Below are 18,028 nucleotides of genomic sequence, written 5' to 3'. Positions count from 1 at the left end.
CTTTTCAACATATTTCTATTAAGTGCCCTGACGTTTTACCTATGCATTGTTGTACCTTTGGTCTGTTAAAAGCTCCTTATTAGGGTAAATCCACTATGATTGAGGTATTCAAGGAAGTAGTAAAAGAATAATGCAAATCAATATCCATAGTAATGTTAAGAAAAACTCTTCTAAATTCTTCTTCTTCTTCCTCCTTCAGAAATAAAGATTCAGACTTATAGATTGGGGGGGGGGAGGTCTATCATACTAAATATTTTTAAAAAATAGACTTTACATTTTAAATATTAATTAAACAGCCTCAAACTGGTTCTAAAAATGTGTAAACAGCAATGTGCATTTTAGCTAATTGTATTTAAAAAAAAATATTGGAAACAAGATAGGATAAAAACTTTATGGAAAATTTAATATTCAGAGTAAATGAAACAAAGCAAATATTCTCATAAAGTGCGATATCAGTTTTTGTTTTACTTATTTCAATGTTCAGCTTTTAAAATATATTATCTGTCAAATTACTCACAAGGAAATTGGAGAGTTCCTTCAATAAAAGAAAACATGTATATTTATTTAAGACATATAACTTTATTTCATTTGTTATTACAGTTTTCCATATGAATATATCACAGTAGCATGATAAAAGGGCGTGATTTCTGATGGGAATAAACACATTGTAGTGTAGTCGCATATTCGTCACATCATGATTATGAAGTACACATAAATATTGCATACATTAATGGCTGGAAATGGAGGATCACGAGCGAAGAAAGCTTTTCATCTTGTTGCACAGCTACTTTTTCATCCTGCAAATAAAATAGTTTATGAATACTTATCAAGATAAAATTATTTCACAATTTCAAAGGAAAAAAAATAATAGAATTGATCAACTAGACTTAGAAAATGGTATGGTGATTTCTTTTATTTTTAAATTCAAATAAAATGATAATTTCATCTTATTTTAATTCCTCGATTGTATTGCTTAAAATAAAGAAGACAATTGCTCACTAGCATATTTAATCCTTAAAAGAGCAGGTGCGATATCTCAGACCGCTAAGGGTGGACTTTCGGTCACCCCTGTTCTATTTTTAGCTCAATTGAATGGACCCTATAGCTTCTTGTTTCGTGACTTTCACTACACCTACACTTTCTCAACATATTTCTTTGCATAATATATGTGAGACCGGACATTCCTTTTAATATTCCAGCATTATACAAGACTTAGCAGATGGCTCTAAAACGTGGTCCTCGAAATATCATCCAACTTACTAATCCTCGTTATCAATCAGAGCTTCAGAGACTTTCAAATGAAGCAGAAAGTGATTTTAGTGTAGAGGATAATTGTACAGAGGATTTTTTCGATGAAATTTCGCATTTCACTGATTCCGATATGCATGTTCAAATATGATATATTTTTCTATTGGTAATGTATTTTGAAAAATTACTGAAATATATTAATATACAAAGATAAATATCTACAGAATTTACAGATTTTACAGGCTGACCCTCCCATCTTGTACATGGATTTCATAAGCAGATTGCGTTGACAGGTGTAGATATGTCAACTTTTGCAGTATCAAGGAAACCAACCAACCTACCAGAAAACAGCTGCAGGGTCGGGGCTCAGTAGCAGCATAGATAGGAGCAGTGATTGAATTCTGAGGGCCATGATACGATTTTCGCTAAGGATACCCGTTATCCGAGGAAGTAACCATCCCCACATCAATTGTACACCTATCAGAGTAGCGCGAACCAACAGTCACACTGGCAGTTTCTCTTCCACCCAACTGAAGTGTCTTCCCTCCCTCCCCTCCCCAGTGGAACTCAGTATTAAAGAGAAAATTTTCAGAACACGAATACGTTGAAAATTTAATTCAGACAGTTAAAACGAATACGTTGGAATTTTAATTTTAACACTGTGTTTCACTTGTGTTCAGCAAAAGATACATAAGAAACGTATGAATTATTTATTTGAGCATTGATTATTTACAAAGATAAGAATGTTTGGAGTTGCAAGGATGAATATTTACATATGAAGGTTGGAAACTGGCTCAAAACAACACTAAGATTAGTAACATGTAATATGACAAACTAAGATGACACTGGATTCAAATAAAGTTCGAATACGTCGACACAAAGGCATACTTTCCGAAATAATTAGAAAAGGATGTAGTTTTAAGAGCAAGTAAAATAAATACGTACCACAGATACATTAAAAGAATTATTTTACCTTGTAGATGACAAGCTTTGCTTATTCCTTGAATAAATAGAAGATTTTCCGATTCTATTTGTCTCCATAGTGTAAAATTACCTCAAATTTGTAGAGAATGGAACACATACTTTATTACCTAGTGGGCAAAGACGTTTACTGAAGTTTAAATTTAATTTAAGAATTGCACTAAAAATTAAAGGCATTTTTTTTCCTTCTTTAAAAATTTATAAGTTATCAATAGTTTACTGTCACATTATTTCCTTAACCCTGTAACTGCTTTGCTTTTTCTTATCTCGTTAGATGACACATTCCGTTTCATTAACGTGTCGATAAACTGATTTAAACGAGAATCCAGAAAATACTTAAGTTGTCTGAGGATCATGTGTCATTTTTTCAAATAACTATAATGTCTTTTCACGAATTTAATTCCTGCTTATAGGTTTGAGAAGCGATAAAATGATCTCCTCATGACGCTGGACAAGATGGTTAATGATTTAATGAGATTTATCACTGTGAAATGCATAAGTAAAACAAGAAATGCTCATCATTATTATCTCTTTTTGCATTTTGTACCAAGATCAGGAAAGAGCATAAATAAGATTAGAGCAAGCCATTATTCTTATGTAACACAGTGTTGATGCAACTACAATTTGACAGTTAAAGCATTCATCATTTTTTTCATCTTCGTAGCTATATTAAAATTATAATATCTAAATCAAATACAGTGGAAAAGTGCCTTTCAGATTCACGCTCCAGATATGCTTCTCTGTAATCAGCTTTTAATTCTAAGCTTTCTAATAATATTACTAATCTTTCATATTCGAATGCTACGATTGCGTTCGTGTCTTGCGATTGCTTGCATGCTCACTTGAAAGAAAGCTGTCATAATTTTTTAAAAACCTACAATTACTACTACGAGCACAGTTTGCAGTTTATTAATGAATGTTTCCCTTTAGGTAATAGAGCTTTGATTAAACAGCAAAACTGCCCCCTCTGATCTTTCCAGTGCTAAATATTAAAACTGAAAAGAAATTGCATTTGAATGTTTCAAAGCAGTGTGCACAATTTGAAGACTTCCTTTCAAAAGAAGGAGACAAATTATTCTTATTGTCTCATACCAAATGAAAGATTCAATTCCGCTTTGATGGAAAATAAATTTAACAAGTTAAGGACAAAATTATAATCCAAATTTTTGTTGCTATTTTTTTAATTAAAAAATAATTTTTGCTTTCCAAGAGTTTATCTGATAGTAAAAGCAAATATATCTAAATAAACTTAACAATAAAATTTCAATTAAAAATAACTTTAATGAAATACTTGATAATAGATTTCTCACACTGAATATGGATTCATATCCTGATATTTTGACTCATATTGAAAAAAAAAACATTATTTGTCTTGTAAATTCTATTTAAACCGAAGATTCTCTTTTTGATATCAAAGCAAAGACGAAAAATTTCCATTGATTTAAGACAATAAAATTTACTAGTTTCTGCATCTCACTCGTCACCTAACAGGGTAAGGCACAGCACTACTGACGAAGACGAGTTTGGGGAAACATGTTATACATTCTCTATTCTTTGTGGTTATGAGCTGAACTAACATTGTTTGAAAAATTAGTTGACCGATGTGCATTTCATTAAAACCTCGCTCTCTATAATTGAACTGCAACTTGCTAGTAACAAGCGAGTGTTGGCCACGTTCTTCAGAATGCTCTTCAGGATGGCAACCCACCCCATGTGTAGCAGTTTGGTGAAACATCTAATTAGAAGTTCGACAGCCTTTTAAAAGAAGATAAACCTCTCCGACTCATCATCCACTCCTTGTCTCATTAATTTGACAATCCAAGCGAATTTAAACCCATACATAACAAGAAAAAATGTTTATCTTTGTAAGTCCTAGTTATGCATTCATGCTTTTCTTAATTTTTCAATTCATGCCACTTACATTTCTTCTGAAATAATTTCAGCTGTATTTCAAAAGGCCATATCAGCTTCAATAATATCAGGAAATCTATAAGATTTAATTTCAGGTAGCGTATTATATGAAGCAGATGATGAAAGATACGCGTATTTGAATTTTTGCCCCAAATGTGAAGTAACTAGTTGAGGATAGAATTTATCATATACGAAAATATTCCAAATGTATGATAGAAATGAAATTCAAAATATTTTAATTTATTTTAAACTATTATATTCCATTACTACAAAGGAAAAAATTACTAAAATAAGTATATAAGCAAATGTATGCGGTGAATATTTGTTTAAACCATCAGTGCAGGAAGCGAGTCATTTCCCATAGCGAATATGCGAAGTCGGCAAATTTACATTTCTGTTCTTATTTATTTAAATAAATATAATTTTATTTATTTATTTAAGAGCTGAACAATATAAAGTTGAATGACAGTAACAATCATCACTGGGGAATACCAAACGCATATATTTATAAAAAAAAATCTGATTTTCTTTTTTTCTTCTTCTATAAATATAGATAAATACAGAAAATTTTTGGAAAGTCGTATTATGTACTTTTTGGGAAAAACTTTATTTTAAGAGACAAACAGTTATTACAAACAGTTTGCTTCAAGATTTGACGAAATGTAAGCAAAAACTGCATTATGTAGTTACTAGTAGATTCGAATGCATCTAATTAATAAAAACATTTTTAATACTAACAAAATTCTAAATATATTAAAATGAATGCATTTTTTAAAATCATTCTTATACAAGGAAAAAATATTTTCTTATTATATATATATATATATATATATATATATATATATATATATATATATATATATATATATATATGAAATGCAACCGATGCCTATCTGTATGAATAAAGTCAGTGTTATAAGCGGGTTATCAAATTACTGTAAAATGAAAAATCATCATTTGCTTTTGTGTCAGCTTGATCGCAACTTTTTTCAGCCAGAATTTTCGATGTAATAGATGTTAACTCAAAAGCTACGGTATTCAGTAAAAATTCAATTACACGAATGTAAATTATTTTCATGTAATGTGATTTAATGTGAGAATATAAATTATGTTTGCATATAGTTCATCTTTATATACGCCGATATTTTAATTAAAAATCCTAATATATAAATTTTGTGGTTTTAAATTGTCATCTTAATTATATTATGAAACGAGTAAACAAGTCCCCTTGTTGAAGATGGGCGCCTATTAACTGAGGGAAAAAAAAATACGGAGTATAAAGATAGGAAAAAAGCAGAAACTTCGTGACAGAATTTTTACTTAAAGTAATTAACTTTACGAAGGTTAAAAATGTCTAAACTTTACCATAATTGTAAAGATTCTGTTTAAATAATTAATATCTATAAAGAATTTATTTATTATATAATTAATTGGCAATTTTCTATACTTTTGCATTTCGCATTTCTTGCTGTTGTTGTTGTCCCGCATAATTTATGAAATAACTGCTTTGATTTCAGATTCCTCTTTAGAAATCATGCTATCATGAATGATAGTTTTATTATAAGCAAGCATTACTTGCACAGTTTGTAGTCCTCCGTTTGATTAAGTATTTTCTGTAATAATGGCGTCGTTTAACTCCATGTAATAAATTCTGGAGGATCGAAATGTCAATTTTAAAAGCGATAGGGGACAGGTTAGGATTCTTTACAAATGTTCAGAGGTCATCGAACTACCTTTGTAGAAAGTTTCCTTATTCTCGTTATGTATTTCATAAGTAGGATTCTGTTTATTCTCTATGACTCTGATAAAGTTTTTTTTTCCCCTTTTTATAACTTTTGATTTTAATTCATTTTTTAAATATGTAAAACTTCATATGATATATGATTAAATACTGATCAACTTTTTGCGATTTTAATTATTATAATTTAAATTAGCTGATTAATGGATAAGCATACGTATTCGGTTGAATGCAAATAACATGATAAACAGAAATTCTGGAGAAATGATTTTCATGTAATAAAATTATTATAAAATGTTAGGAATTGATGTTTAATGTCGTAAAAGATATCATTTTAAAAATCTTTTATGCTTCAAACACTTTAAAATGAGCAGTAAAATGACAGTTCAAACAGTTCTTTGACAAAACATTGTTCATATAATTCTTAAGACATTTAATTCTGACTATAATAAAATTCTCTAAAAAAATCCCCAAAAAATGAAATTATGTATACTTTAATATGATTAATTTGATGACTGAATTGCGTCTATGGAAATTCCGTTTCCCTTCTAAATCTCATATATTCTGTTATCAAGACAAACGAATAATAGTATAACTGTTACCGTTAAAGCCCTTAATGTGCAGATTACCTATCATATCTACAGGTTAACCGATTTGCACCGTTAAAGTGCGGAACCAAGAATTTTCCACATTTTAACTAGGTAATGTGCACATTAGCGGCTTCCATATCGTTCAAGTTCAAAAGTTTTGTTTATTTCATTTCCATTCCCCATTTCTTTCCCCTCTCCCTCCATTTGAGTTTGGTTTCGCCAGCTTCTAGTCGTCGCCAGTTGCTTTCATTTCTCATAATTTGCGTCAGCTGCCAGGGAGTAGAGTAGAGAATTTTGTTTTGAAATTCATTTCTGCCTATTAGTTATAGCTTTTCAATTGATTGAGGATTATTCTATCTACTAATGCATTGATTACTCGATTGTATTAACTTTATTCTTTAGATGCCAAAAACAAATAAACAATATTTAATTTAAGCGCACAGAAGCTTTGCTGTTGTTGCAGAAAAATCTTGTTTTAACTTTAACGAGTGTCTAGTAGGTAATGTGCAAATTAATGAGTATCTAGTAGGTAATGCGTAGATTATCTAGGTCATTCCCAGATTACTTAGGTATTTTGAGAAATGAAACAAATTTCCGCACTTTAAAGGATTGTCTTACTTAATGCGCAGATCACCTAGCTAATCTACAGATTAACTGATTTCTGCACTTTAACGATAACCATGGAAAAAGAAAAATCAAAACTAAGCATGGTACATCTTCAAGGAAACACTGAATTCTGCACACGATGCGAGATCTTGCAAGGAATTGCTAGGGGATATAATCATGCAAACTCTGGTATTGTAACCGTAGTCAAAATTCAGAATATACTCCCTAGACGCGAATACATTGAACATCGGAAAAAGCCATATATGAAGAATCTCAATGCTATTTTGTTGCCGCGGAGAATAATTCAATATTTGAATCTTCCTTTAAGTCTTTTGTTTCCATCTCGATCAACTCAGTGAATATTTCAGCTTACATTTATACTATGCCACGACATTTCATTCTATAAGATGCAAATAAACAGTCATGGAAAAAAATAAAATATAACACTTCTATTTATTGGTATGTTAAGGAATTATTTTATCTGAATGTTAAGGAAAACTAATGTTCAATGAAGGTTTTTTGCAGAAAGCAAAAGAACGTCGTCTAAAATCTATTTCTTTCCTTCACGACGTAACGGAATCATACATAAGGTTTCTAAGTATTATTCTGCATACCCATTTTTGATTCCATTTCGTATCTGAAGTTGCTAGAAATTTAACGATTTTGAACAATTTAATAGATACGGAGAAAAGAATGAAGTTCATTCGAAAGCCTGCAAAACTTTGCACATCGCTCAAACTTTTGCATGCATCTGTTCTTCATTTTCATGATGATAGTTTGAAAGATAAGAGTATCAACTTCATTGAGCTATTAATATTCCTGTTCCACTACGATCAAATTCTAAATCGTATAACCCAAGGGCTAAGAAGAGTTTTCGATTAAAATAGTGTGTTTTTTTATTGTATTATACATCCACTGATCAATCATTTTATAACTCTAATTTTAACTTACTTTTGTATTCCAGCGCTAAACATGTAAATATGTTGATTTGTTGTAAACATGTAACATTACATTTTTCCTTCCCAATAAAGTCGTTTAAATAATTGGTTTTTTTTTATCAATATTGGACATTCATTTTAATTTGTATAATCTAAGATTGAAAACGTCGAAGGAATAAATATGCTAACCTGACTCAAGAGAAAGAAGTTTACTGAATCTTTGTTCACCAAAGATTATGCGACTGTAGAATGCACCCATAGAATCACATTAAGTATGCAACCTAAAACAAGAAAAATAAGTAAAATTAAAACCCCTTTAAATTCGAAATGAGGGCAATGATTTTTTTTTTACTTAGCATTCTTTACAAATACTTTAACGATAGATAATTGTAATAAATTCATCTTTGAAAAACAACTAAATAATCATTAATCGAGTAACAAAAGAACAAATAAAATAATTGTGAAAAAAAGCTATTGAAAAATAAGGCTATTTGAAAACCTGACTTATGAACTCCGACAGCAAAAGAAGAAACTATTTAATTTAAAGAAAAGAATTTTCTTCTTTGGAATTCAAAAGATGGATTTCCCCATTTATAAAAATGTCAATAATAAGAAAAGCAGAATAATTTGCAGTGTTCCATTGTTTATTTATTTGCTGTTTTAATGATACGGAAGAAATGACATTAATTATACTGTTATCAAAGTGTATTTGTATAGAAATTCTTTTGAAAATATTCTTCGATAAAATTAACACAGATTTTTTGATATTTCGATAATTAGGATAAAAGGAGTTTTATTTTTCTATTCAAGTTGCGAAATACTTCAGCTAATTAGTAAACAAAATTATTTTCATAATTTTGGAGGGAACTTTTATTTAAATTTTTTTGTGTAAAATATTTCATTAAATCAAACGAAGGAGAATAATCAATTTAAAAATGCTGCTTTAAAACTTAATAAAATAGGATCAATGAGTGTGACCATTTTTAATTCCTTTCTGCTTTCAATTTGAATTTTACGTTCAATGTATTAACTAAAAAAGAATAAAGTGCTTCTGATATAGTTGAAACTATTTTGTGATCACGAAAAATAAGAGCAAACTTCCGAAACCTAAAATTATTTTTTCTTCAGACCTTTGAAGCGATTGTTTAAAAAGCTTGTAATTAATTAAAGTTAAATTTTGAGTTTATAGCTAAAAGATGTTTAAAAAATTATTTCTAAATACCTTAAAGGGATTTAAAATTATTTGAATTTGTGATTCAAATAAAGACAAATCGTCATTAAATATAAACGTTTATCGAATAGAATTCTAAAGTAAGAAATACTTGCAATGCTTTCATTGATATTAAAAAACATTCTCTATTTATTATTTTAATAGCCGAACAAAATATTTTCTCCTTGTACGAATGAATGTCTTATGAAGTAAAATATTGAATAAATCAGCAATAAAATGATACATTGAACTGGTAATATAATATCACTATCTGAACCGGTAAAGGCTTGATGCTCGTTAAGTCCATCTTCAAGGGTCAGACTTGAAGACAAACAATTTCACTTAGCTCAATCGTCAAGATTTTGCAAAAAGAAAAAAAAAGAATGGATATTCCGCAGCCAAAAACTTTTTTTTTAATTTTATTTTCTCTTCGAATCTGATACAAATGTGTCGGCTCATGTCTATCTAAGTAAAACAAAAATTCGTTAGTTGGGAAACATACAATTTTTATTTCTTCTTATGAAAGTGTGAAAATAAAGTTGTAGCTTAATACTCAAGTAATGTTGAGTATTAAACAATCACAAATTAGATAAATGAATCGATTGATCTAACAAATGCTAGAGTCGTCTAATATTAGATGAGATGATGATATCTTTGAGATGTAAACATGAATTAGTATATTCTGGCCATCTAAAGACTTAAAAAAAGACGAATAAGTTTTGGAATTCAGTTTTTGCAGTAATAACTTAATATTTAGATCATTCCATAAAAAATTAAAATTAATAAAATGAAGAAAAAAATCGATGATGGGTTTCATATTGCAAAGCGATTGCAGAATAGAATGTCAGCTTCTTCGATGATGGATTCAGGACTCTTATTCCCCATGGTGACATTCTATTGTGTTTCTAGATACATTTCAAAAACATTGGAAGATAAGTATTTAAATTTTAGTGTGGCATGAAATTTCATTAATAAAGACATGGCGAAAGCCCAGAATTATAACTTCTGCTCCCAATGCCAATTTTGTATATACAAAGCATAATTTAAATCTAATAATCTTAATAAATAATTGAATTGTAAAATTAAAACTCGTAAGACAAGTAGTCAATATAATGAATATTCGAATCGACAGAAATTCTCTGCAATAAGGATCACTTAAATTAAATCAGAAATGATTAGATTCGGTCCATCTGACTGATTAAAAGATGGTACGTGGATAATTAATGAACATTTCACGATCCGCTATCTGGCAATAATGTGACTCGTTTCCAGCTTACCTTTGCAACAATAAAGCGTCTCCCTCCTCCATCCCTGCCGAAGCACTCACCGTCCTTCTCACAGATGTATTGCTGCGATATAATTTTATGTCTCCCGACTTTATGGCAATCCGGATGCCGTTTTGGCTGTAGGGGGAGCGAATATATAGCTGATGTTGTAAACGGATGCCATGAGGGCCTGCATCGGTGCAGCTTCCAGAATGATCTGAAAGATAAAGCAAATCAATTTAGACGATATTGGAGACAATAAATGAAGCATTTAATGTCATATTTTTGATAGGATTTGCAATATGCAGTGGACGTAAAATGGGAAGGGAATGCACTCAAATATCTGTGGGGAAAATGATATTAGTAGGAAGCCTTTAACAAATAAACTAAGGACATTCTTTGAATTCTTGGGTACTTTTCGAAATAACGGCTGGAAGATAAAACGTTTTCTTAGGATTTTTTTTAACATGAAAAGGTTTTTACGCTATTGTCTTTCATTTTAACATGATGATGTCTTTTTTTAACAACATACTGTTTGTAAATAGAGTGATGCAAAAGCATTCTAAGTGTTTTTGGAGCTGAATTTATACGCATAAATTCCAGTTAAAAAGTGTGAATTTCATTTCAAAATTATTTATATTTAAAGATTTTTTTTGCATAGGTTACTTACAAATCTGGGCAGTAGTGGTCTGGTGGTAAGTTTTTGGCTTCGGAACCAGAGTGTTTAAGGTTCGAGACGCGCTTCCGTCGAAGAACCGTCGTGTAATCGGATCTGGGGCACACTAAATCCGTCGTCCTACCGCTGGCTTGGTGTGGAAGTTTGGAGATAGTGGTGCCAGATCAGGTGTCGTGATCGTAATCTAAACGCGTTCAAAATTACGAGGTCCGTCCCTAGCCCTAGTGTTGCTTTAAATCGGAGCGTTAATATGATTAAACTTAATTTCAAATTTATTGTGGACATCCGGTTTTAAGTATTATTTTGATGCAATGTAATGAATTGTAAAGAAAATTGAAAATAAATGATGAAATAGAAATAAAGTCATGATGATAAAATAAATAATATTTTTTAACACTTCATTACTATATAATAGAGTTCTTTTTCATTAGTGTGACTTATAATAAGGGTGTCGAAGCAGTACTTGAAACACTTTTTATATAAGAAAATATTTTTAAATTGAATTTGCTTTCTTACTGCATCACTGAATCAGTATAGAAATTTTTTGAATATATATATTAATCTTTTTCGGTTGAATGCCATCTTAAAATCATCTCTACTAATAATTAAGATTCTTGTGCATTTACGTGTGTTGCCGATGTTTAGGCAGAACAGTTTGAATAACGACTATAAAATTTGGGATGAATTAATTTCAAAAGTTAGAAATGTTATCTTGAAGCAATTGTTTTAAATTTTGATTAAATAAACGAAATTAAATTTCAAAGCGATTATTTCTCAAAACTGTGCAAATTTCGCTAAGCCATCGTCAAACTAATAAAATAAATATCTTTTTATCGATACAAATTAAAGCTTGCAATATATTTCTGAAATTAGATAATTTTTAATAATTCTTTTACATAACGTAAATATTAAACAAACTAGAGAAGATAGTAGTTTCAGTGATGTTCCCTTTTCAGATGAAAACAACTGTTATGTATCACATCAGACTTAACATATGTCCTTTCTATTATCAAAACTGTTTGGTTCTTTATATATTTAAGAATCATTTGGGTTTTTTTATTGATTTTTAGTAAGAAAGTTTTATGGATTATGTTTTTCTCAGAACATTATTGAATTTAAAAAACAGTTGGAACCTTTATTTTTATTTCAACTTTTTAATCTGATTCTTGATATGAAGGACTTAATTAAATATCTTGCATTACAATTTTTTTAGCATCCATAATTTGATAATTAAAATTTAAATTTAAATATTTTTTTTTCTATTACAAATAATTTTTTCTCGTATAAGATTGAAGAAATTATTTAGACACGTTCTGAAATATAAGTAGATAGATCTTACACTAATGTATATTTTTCTATCAGTTATAAAAGTAATACTTTTAGAGCTTTAGAAATGAAAGTTTTTGTAAGTTCGAAATACTTTTTTCAGTTAATTAAAAAAATCAATTACTTTCATTCGATAAACATGGCCTTCATTATATTGCCTTTCTTTGTAGATTAAATTTCAAAAAAGAAGCTTATAATGAGCTTATAAAGATTAAAGATTAAAGACGTTTTGTAAGAACTTGCACAGGCAAAATTTTAGAAGAGATCAGAACAAATTTTCAAAAAAAAAAAAAAAAATTATCTTCGCTATGATAAATATTGATGGATATTAATAGATTTTTTTTCCCATCACAAACTTTTAACAACTTAGTTTCGTGATTATTTGGATCTTAAATCTGTTTTTTTTATAATATTGTACAATGTTAGGAAAAGTAAAAGTTTCAAAAGCTTTCTTGATATATTTTTATGTGCTCAGAATCATGTTAATATCTGGAAACATGGAATGATTGCGTATATCTTAACAAAATATAAAAAAAGCATAAAAGCATTTTTCAAATGACTGACGGTATTTTAGTATTAGATACCTTTGCTTACCTTGAGTCAAAAGGTTAAGGTTAAAGTTAATACTTTGGTTTGAACTGAAATTTTGAATCGATTCCGTATGTAGTAATAATATTAATCTTGAAGTGGACTCAAATGCAAGGGAAATTTATGCAAGGGAGGCAGACAGCTGATCAAAAAGTACGATTGTTGATTTCTAAAACTTTAAGTGTTATTTTAAGTCTTAAAATAATATACATAAAAAAACTGCGTGTTTATATGTGCTTCATTTTCTTTTTCATCTTAATAATTAATAGTAGAAGGAAAGAAGATGAAATTGTGAAATTGTTGCAAAATGGATTTCGAGAAATTATAAGTATGCTCCATATGTTGCAATACGGTTTTTATGCATATTATTTATATTATAAATATTTATTTTCAACTAGTTACCTAACCAACCAACTATAGTTATGTCTCTATATCATTAATTTTAAATTTTTAAATTACAGTAAAACCATTCATAGACGGTTTAAATTTATTCTAATATAACATAGGATCTTTAAGCATTACTTGCATTAATTGAATCAAAACAACAACACATAACCAAATGTCGCGTATTTTAATTCCGGAAACTTCTTAAACAGTGTTATTGAGGTTAAATAAAATTCATCTGCATTCTTCTTTTTGTCAGAAATGAAATTGCAAATATATCTGTTTGTTTGTTGTTGTTTCTTATGGCACTTGCCACTGACAAGCCCACTGTTACGAAGACAGCGATTAAAGACTGAGGAGGAACGTCTCTTATTTTTTATAGCAGCGCCAACTAGGGCCAAGAGTACGACTTTGCCACTCACGCATCACTCCTTCGCTTGCACAACCCCTTTTTACAGGAAGGCACATTCACACATCTCACAGATAGAACAACAGAAGAACAACCATGCCCAAACCGGGACTCGAACCTGGGACGCCCAGATCACGGGGAAGACGCGCTACCCCTATGCCAGGACGCCGGCAAGTATATCTGTAATTATTAAATATAAAAATACTCAGTTTAGAAATAGTAAGTAGTGTTTTGGGAAATTTTAATAACCTTTTGAAATCAAAAAAATTTCTTTACACTTCATACTATAATGCAAGTGAGGACAAAAACATGTATTATTGATATTTATTCATTGTTAAATTATATGTATGTTAAATTTTATTTAAAGACTACTTAGTTTTGGTATTAAAGGTTTAAAATCTTTTAGCCTGATTAGTCTTTTGATACCAGGCATTCTATTTAGAAATTTTGTTGGAGTATAAATAAATAAAAAAGAATTAAAGCAGTTTAAATTTCATTTACGAAAAGTTTCATAATTATATTTTAACTTGATAATATATATTTTCATATAATTATTAAATTAGGGATATGGAAATATTTTCAGAGTTGAATTTCAAATAAGTTTATAACTCACGAAATTCTCTAAATAAAGCATTAAAATAGGAAAGGAATTTGATTTTTTTCCTATTTAAATAAAAAAGATCTGTTCTAAACAAATGAGTTTTATAAATCCATTCATGTAAATTATTAATTTGAAATTAATAATATTGCTATTTTTCATTAGATAGTTAAATTTTAAAATTATGTATGAATATGGTTTTGAAAACCAATTTTAAAATTAAATGAATTATTCAAAGCGTTTGAAAATACTTAGGCTTAGGCTTTAACTCTTTAAATATTTTCCGAATAAGTATCTGAGATTGATTTAATGTAAATATGTAAAAAAATATCCTCATACATAATTTACTATTTTTTACAACTTTTTTCAGCATCCATGAACAAATCATTCTTTATCTCTGGTCATTTTTTTCGTATTTTTTACAAAGATTTTCCTGACACTCAGTTTCCTGAAAAAACGAAAAGGAGCCTTATAGCAAGTATGCTAATCAACTTACTTCGCTCAAAGCAACCCAGTGATCGACTTCTTCCTCAATGTGGATTCTGAGAACGGTCACGGGTCCGACTGTCGGAATGATGGAACCTTCTGCAACGCCAGATGTATCGGAGAAGCTGCCCACCACTAAGAACCTGTCAGACGTGTTGGGATAGGGAATTAGTTCCGGAAACTTCGGAGTGACCGCTGGGAGAACTTGCACAGAAGCGTTGACCAGAATATCTTCTGGGTGATCCACGCATCCACTTCTAAAGAAGTACCTAGGAGCAGGAATTGGGTAGAAATAATTTATAAAAAATACGGATGGGCAATATTTTTTATATTGGGTTAGGCATAATTATCATGCGTTTTTTTTTGACGTCCTATATTTTAATAAAAATTTACAATATTATTTCTTAAATTTATGGATGAAAATATTCTTCTATTTTCAGGTTATAAAAATGCGTGTCGATAATCATATTCATATTCGTCATATTATGCTGCACCACTTTGAGGAAAGATGGAAAGCAGCGCAGTCATTTCGCTATCTCAATAAATTTTTCGGTGAGAGCACAATTAGCAAAAGTCGATGCAAGGACTTATTTGCCAGTTTTAAATGCGGAGGCACTAGCTTAGAAGCCAGAGTGAGGTGGACCATCGAATTTCGACGAACAAGCACTTTTGGAATCCGTGGAAAGAGATGAAAACTTGACAACTTGAATGTTGATCAAAAACTTTAATGTGGATTATTCAACCATCGTTCATCGTCTTAAAAAGCTTGGAAAGGTATGACGAATGGCCTGATGTGTCCCCCACGAACTCAGTGACAATAATAAAGCCAAATGTGTCCAAATTTTCAACGAAACGAGCGGGATCCGTTTCTGAAGTATCTTGTCACTTGGGATGAATCATGGCTTCTCTTCAGAAACCTCAAAAGAAAAAAGGTCTGCATTTCGCCAGGGGATTCATGAAAAGAAATAACTAAGGACGTGCACTTTAAGAAGGTAATGTGATGTGTTTGGTGAGAAGGAAGCGGAATCATCCATTGGGAAATCATTTTTAACGCGTAGGACGTTAACGGTGGAGCGGCGACGATGAGTGTCAACATGGAAGATTCCAGACAAAAACGGGCAACGGCAATTAAATATCAATAGAGATGTCTACCTGGCTCAACTGCACAGCCTTCACATTGCAATCGAAAAGAAAAGACCGCACAAAAAGAGCCGTACCGTTTTCCATTACGATAATGCGCATCCACATGTTGAGCTTCGTGTTGTGGAATGCATCGCCAATAATGGCTGGCAATTGCTTTCACATTCGCCATATTCTCCAATAGAAGCGGCTACCGACTACCGACTACCACGTCAATCAGTAGCTAAAAAACTGGCGTGAGAATAAATTTTATGACAATTTCGATAACTTGGTGGATTTCAATGCATGGATTGCCTTCAAAATCCATGAATTCTCTGCCCGTGGAATCGACCGTCTTCCAAGCAAATGGGAAGCAATGACTAAGCTCCGGATTAACAATTAAAAATGTTACTGTTGAATCTGTATACTTCCTTTTCCATAATAAATAATGTTCAAAAATGCCTGATAATATCATTTAAAAACGCCTGATAACTATGCACCAACCCAATATACAAATGTACGTAACATTACATTTCTTTACATGTATAACAATAATTTATAAGAAATGTAAGTATTGGATAATAGTAATCTAGAAAATATAAATAATATTATTCACAGTACTATTTATTGCATAGCAACACAAATACTTAAATTTGTTAAAACAAACAAAAATGGTTAAAACGAACAAAAGTTGTTAAATTGAAATATACTGTTAATTAACAAAGGTAAATTAACATTTACCTACAGCTAGAAACATTGCTTTTGTTTGCTTAACTGGCTTAATGCGCATAGTTTAGCGTATGAGCAGTTATAGGCTTCAATCTGTCAAAATTTAATCAACTAATTCGTGGAAATTCTTAATTAATCATAAATAAAAATAAAAAACTTTCAGCAACACGTTGCAATTCAAAGTACAGTCTGTAAATTTTTTTCTTGCTTTTTTCTAGTATATTTTTATAGCACAGTAAAGTTTGTAATTCCTGATTGTTTTTACCACCGGGGGACGACACTTCAGACTTGATGCTGAGGAACTTCCAGTGTGATTGCTAGTGGATACAGAAATGGAATGGGTCAGTTACTTCCTACCAATGACCGGACGTGCTTCTTTTAGAGGAGTTGTACCGTAGGTCTCTTATGATTCAACTTTAATTCCCATCTATGCTGTCGCGGTGTCCAGGTATTCAGATTTATTCGTGGACCTTCGAGGAGATTAGATTAGGTGTTTATGGTATCAGAAAGTCATTTAAATTGAGTAGGGATGAGACGTGGAGATCTAGTGGAAAGGTAACAGCTTCAAGGGTGGAGGGTCTCAGATTCGAAACCAATTTCCCAGAGAAAGTGCAGCGTAAGCTAGCTTAAAGCTCGTTTAATCCGCAATTAAAATACTTTATGCTGGTATAGTAGTGAAATTTATAAAACAAATTCAAGTGTCGGACTCAGTTCAACAATCGCCAAGTCCATCTCAAAATAACACTTATCTTGCTTTAAAAGGTCATGATTATAACTTAACTAAAAAAAAATCCTCCTATTGGAAGATCGTGAGAGATGGGCATGAAATGTTGCTGCAAACTGAATATGCAGGTTCGAACTCTCCTGATTGGTACATTTATTATCAGTGATTGTGTTGTATTGATTTCCGATTATGAGTCATGTCACTTCTTTGAAGACTATATACGAAGAATGGTGAAATTAATTAACATGCCACTATTCTTGTATTATTGTCGTTACAGCTCATCTATTCAGATGAGAGAGAATCATGATGCCGATGTTGATCTTGTTAATAATTTATTAAGTGTATATAGGTCACGACCATAGTTGAGTTCTTGCGGAAGTACTGCAATCCCCAAAAATTCAACAGTACTGCCATCCTTTAGATTCTTTCACATTTGAAAACAATGCCAATTCAAAGAATCATCTGAATCTAAAAGATTTCACTAAAATGTGAAAAATAAATA

The 18,028-nt window shown here is 30.6% G+C and overlaps 1 protein-coding gene across 2 annotated transcripts in view; it reads right to left on the bottom strand.

Moving 5' to 3' along the window:
- Window positions 1–623: 623 nt before the first annotated feature.
- The window catches only part of LOC129963632 (alpha-1,3-mannosyl-glycoprotein 4-beta-N-acetylglucosaminyltransferase A-like), a 131,683-nt gene continuing 114,278 nt past the window's right edge, over window positions 624–18,028 (bottom strand). Inside the window, exons 11-14 of one of the 2 annotated variants that reach the window (XM_056078115.1) lie at window positions 14,965–15,223; window positions 10,500–10,704; window positions 8,202–8,293; window positions 624–797 (exon numbers count right to left, since the gene is read on the bottom strand). In XM_056078115.1, the coding sequence (XP_055934090.1) occupies window positions 10,600–10,704; window positions 14,965–15,223 (364 nt within the window). In that variant the 3' untranslated portion in view covers window positions 624–797; window positions 8,202–8,293; window positions 10,500–10,599. The remainder of the gene's footprint in view (window positions 798–8,201; window positions 8,294–10,499; window positions 10,705–14,964; window positions 15,224–18,028) is intronic. The other variant, XM_056078117.1, reaches the window with a different exon arrangement.

The sequence above is a fragment of the Argiope bruennichi genome, chromosome 3 (assembly GCF_947563725.1).
Source record: "Argiope bruennichi chromosome 3, qqArgBrue1.1, whole genome shotgun sequence".
Lineage (NCBI taxonomy): Eukaryota > Metazoa > Arthropoda > Arachnida > Araneae > Araneidae > Argiope > Argiope bruennichi.
Note: the sequence above shows the minus strand (reverse complement) of the source record. Positions and strands in the feature narration are given on the sequence as shown.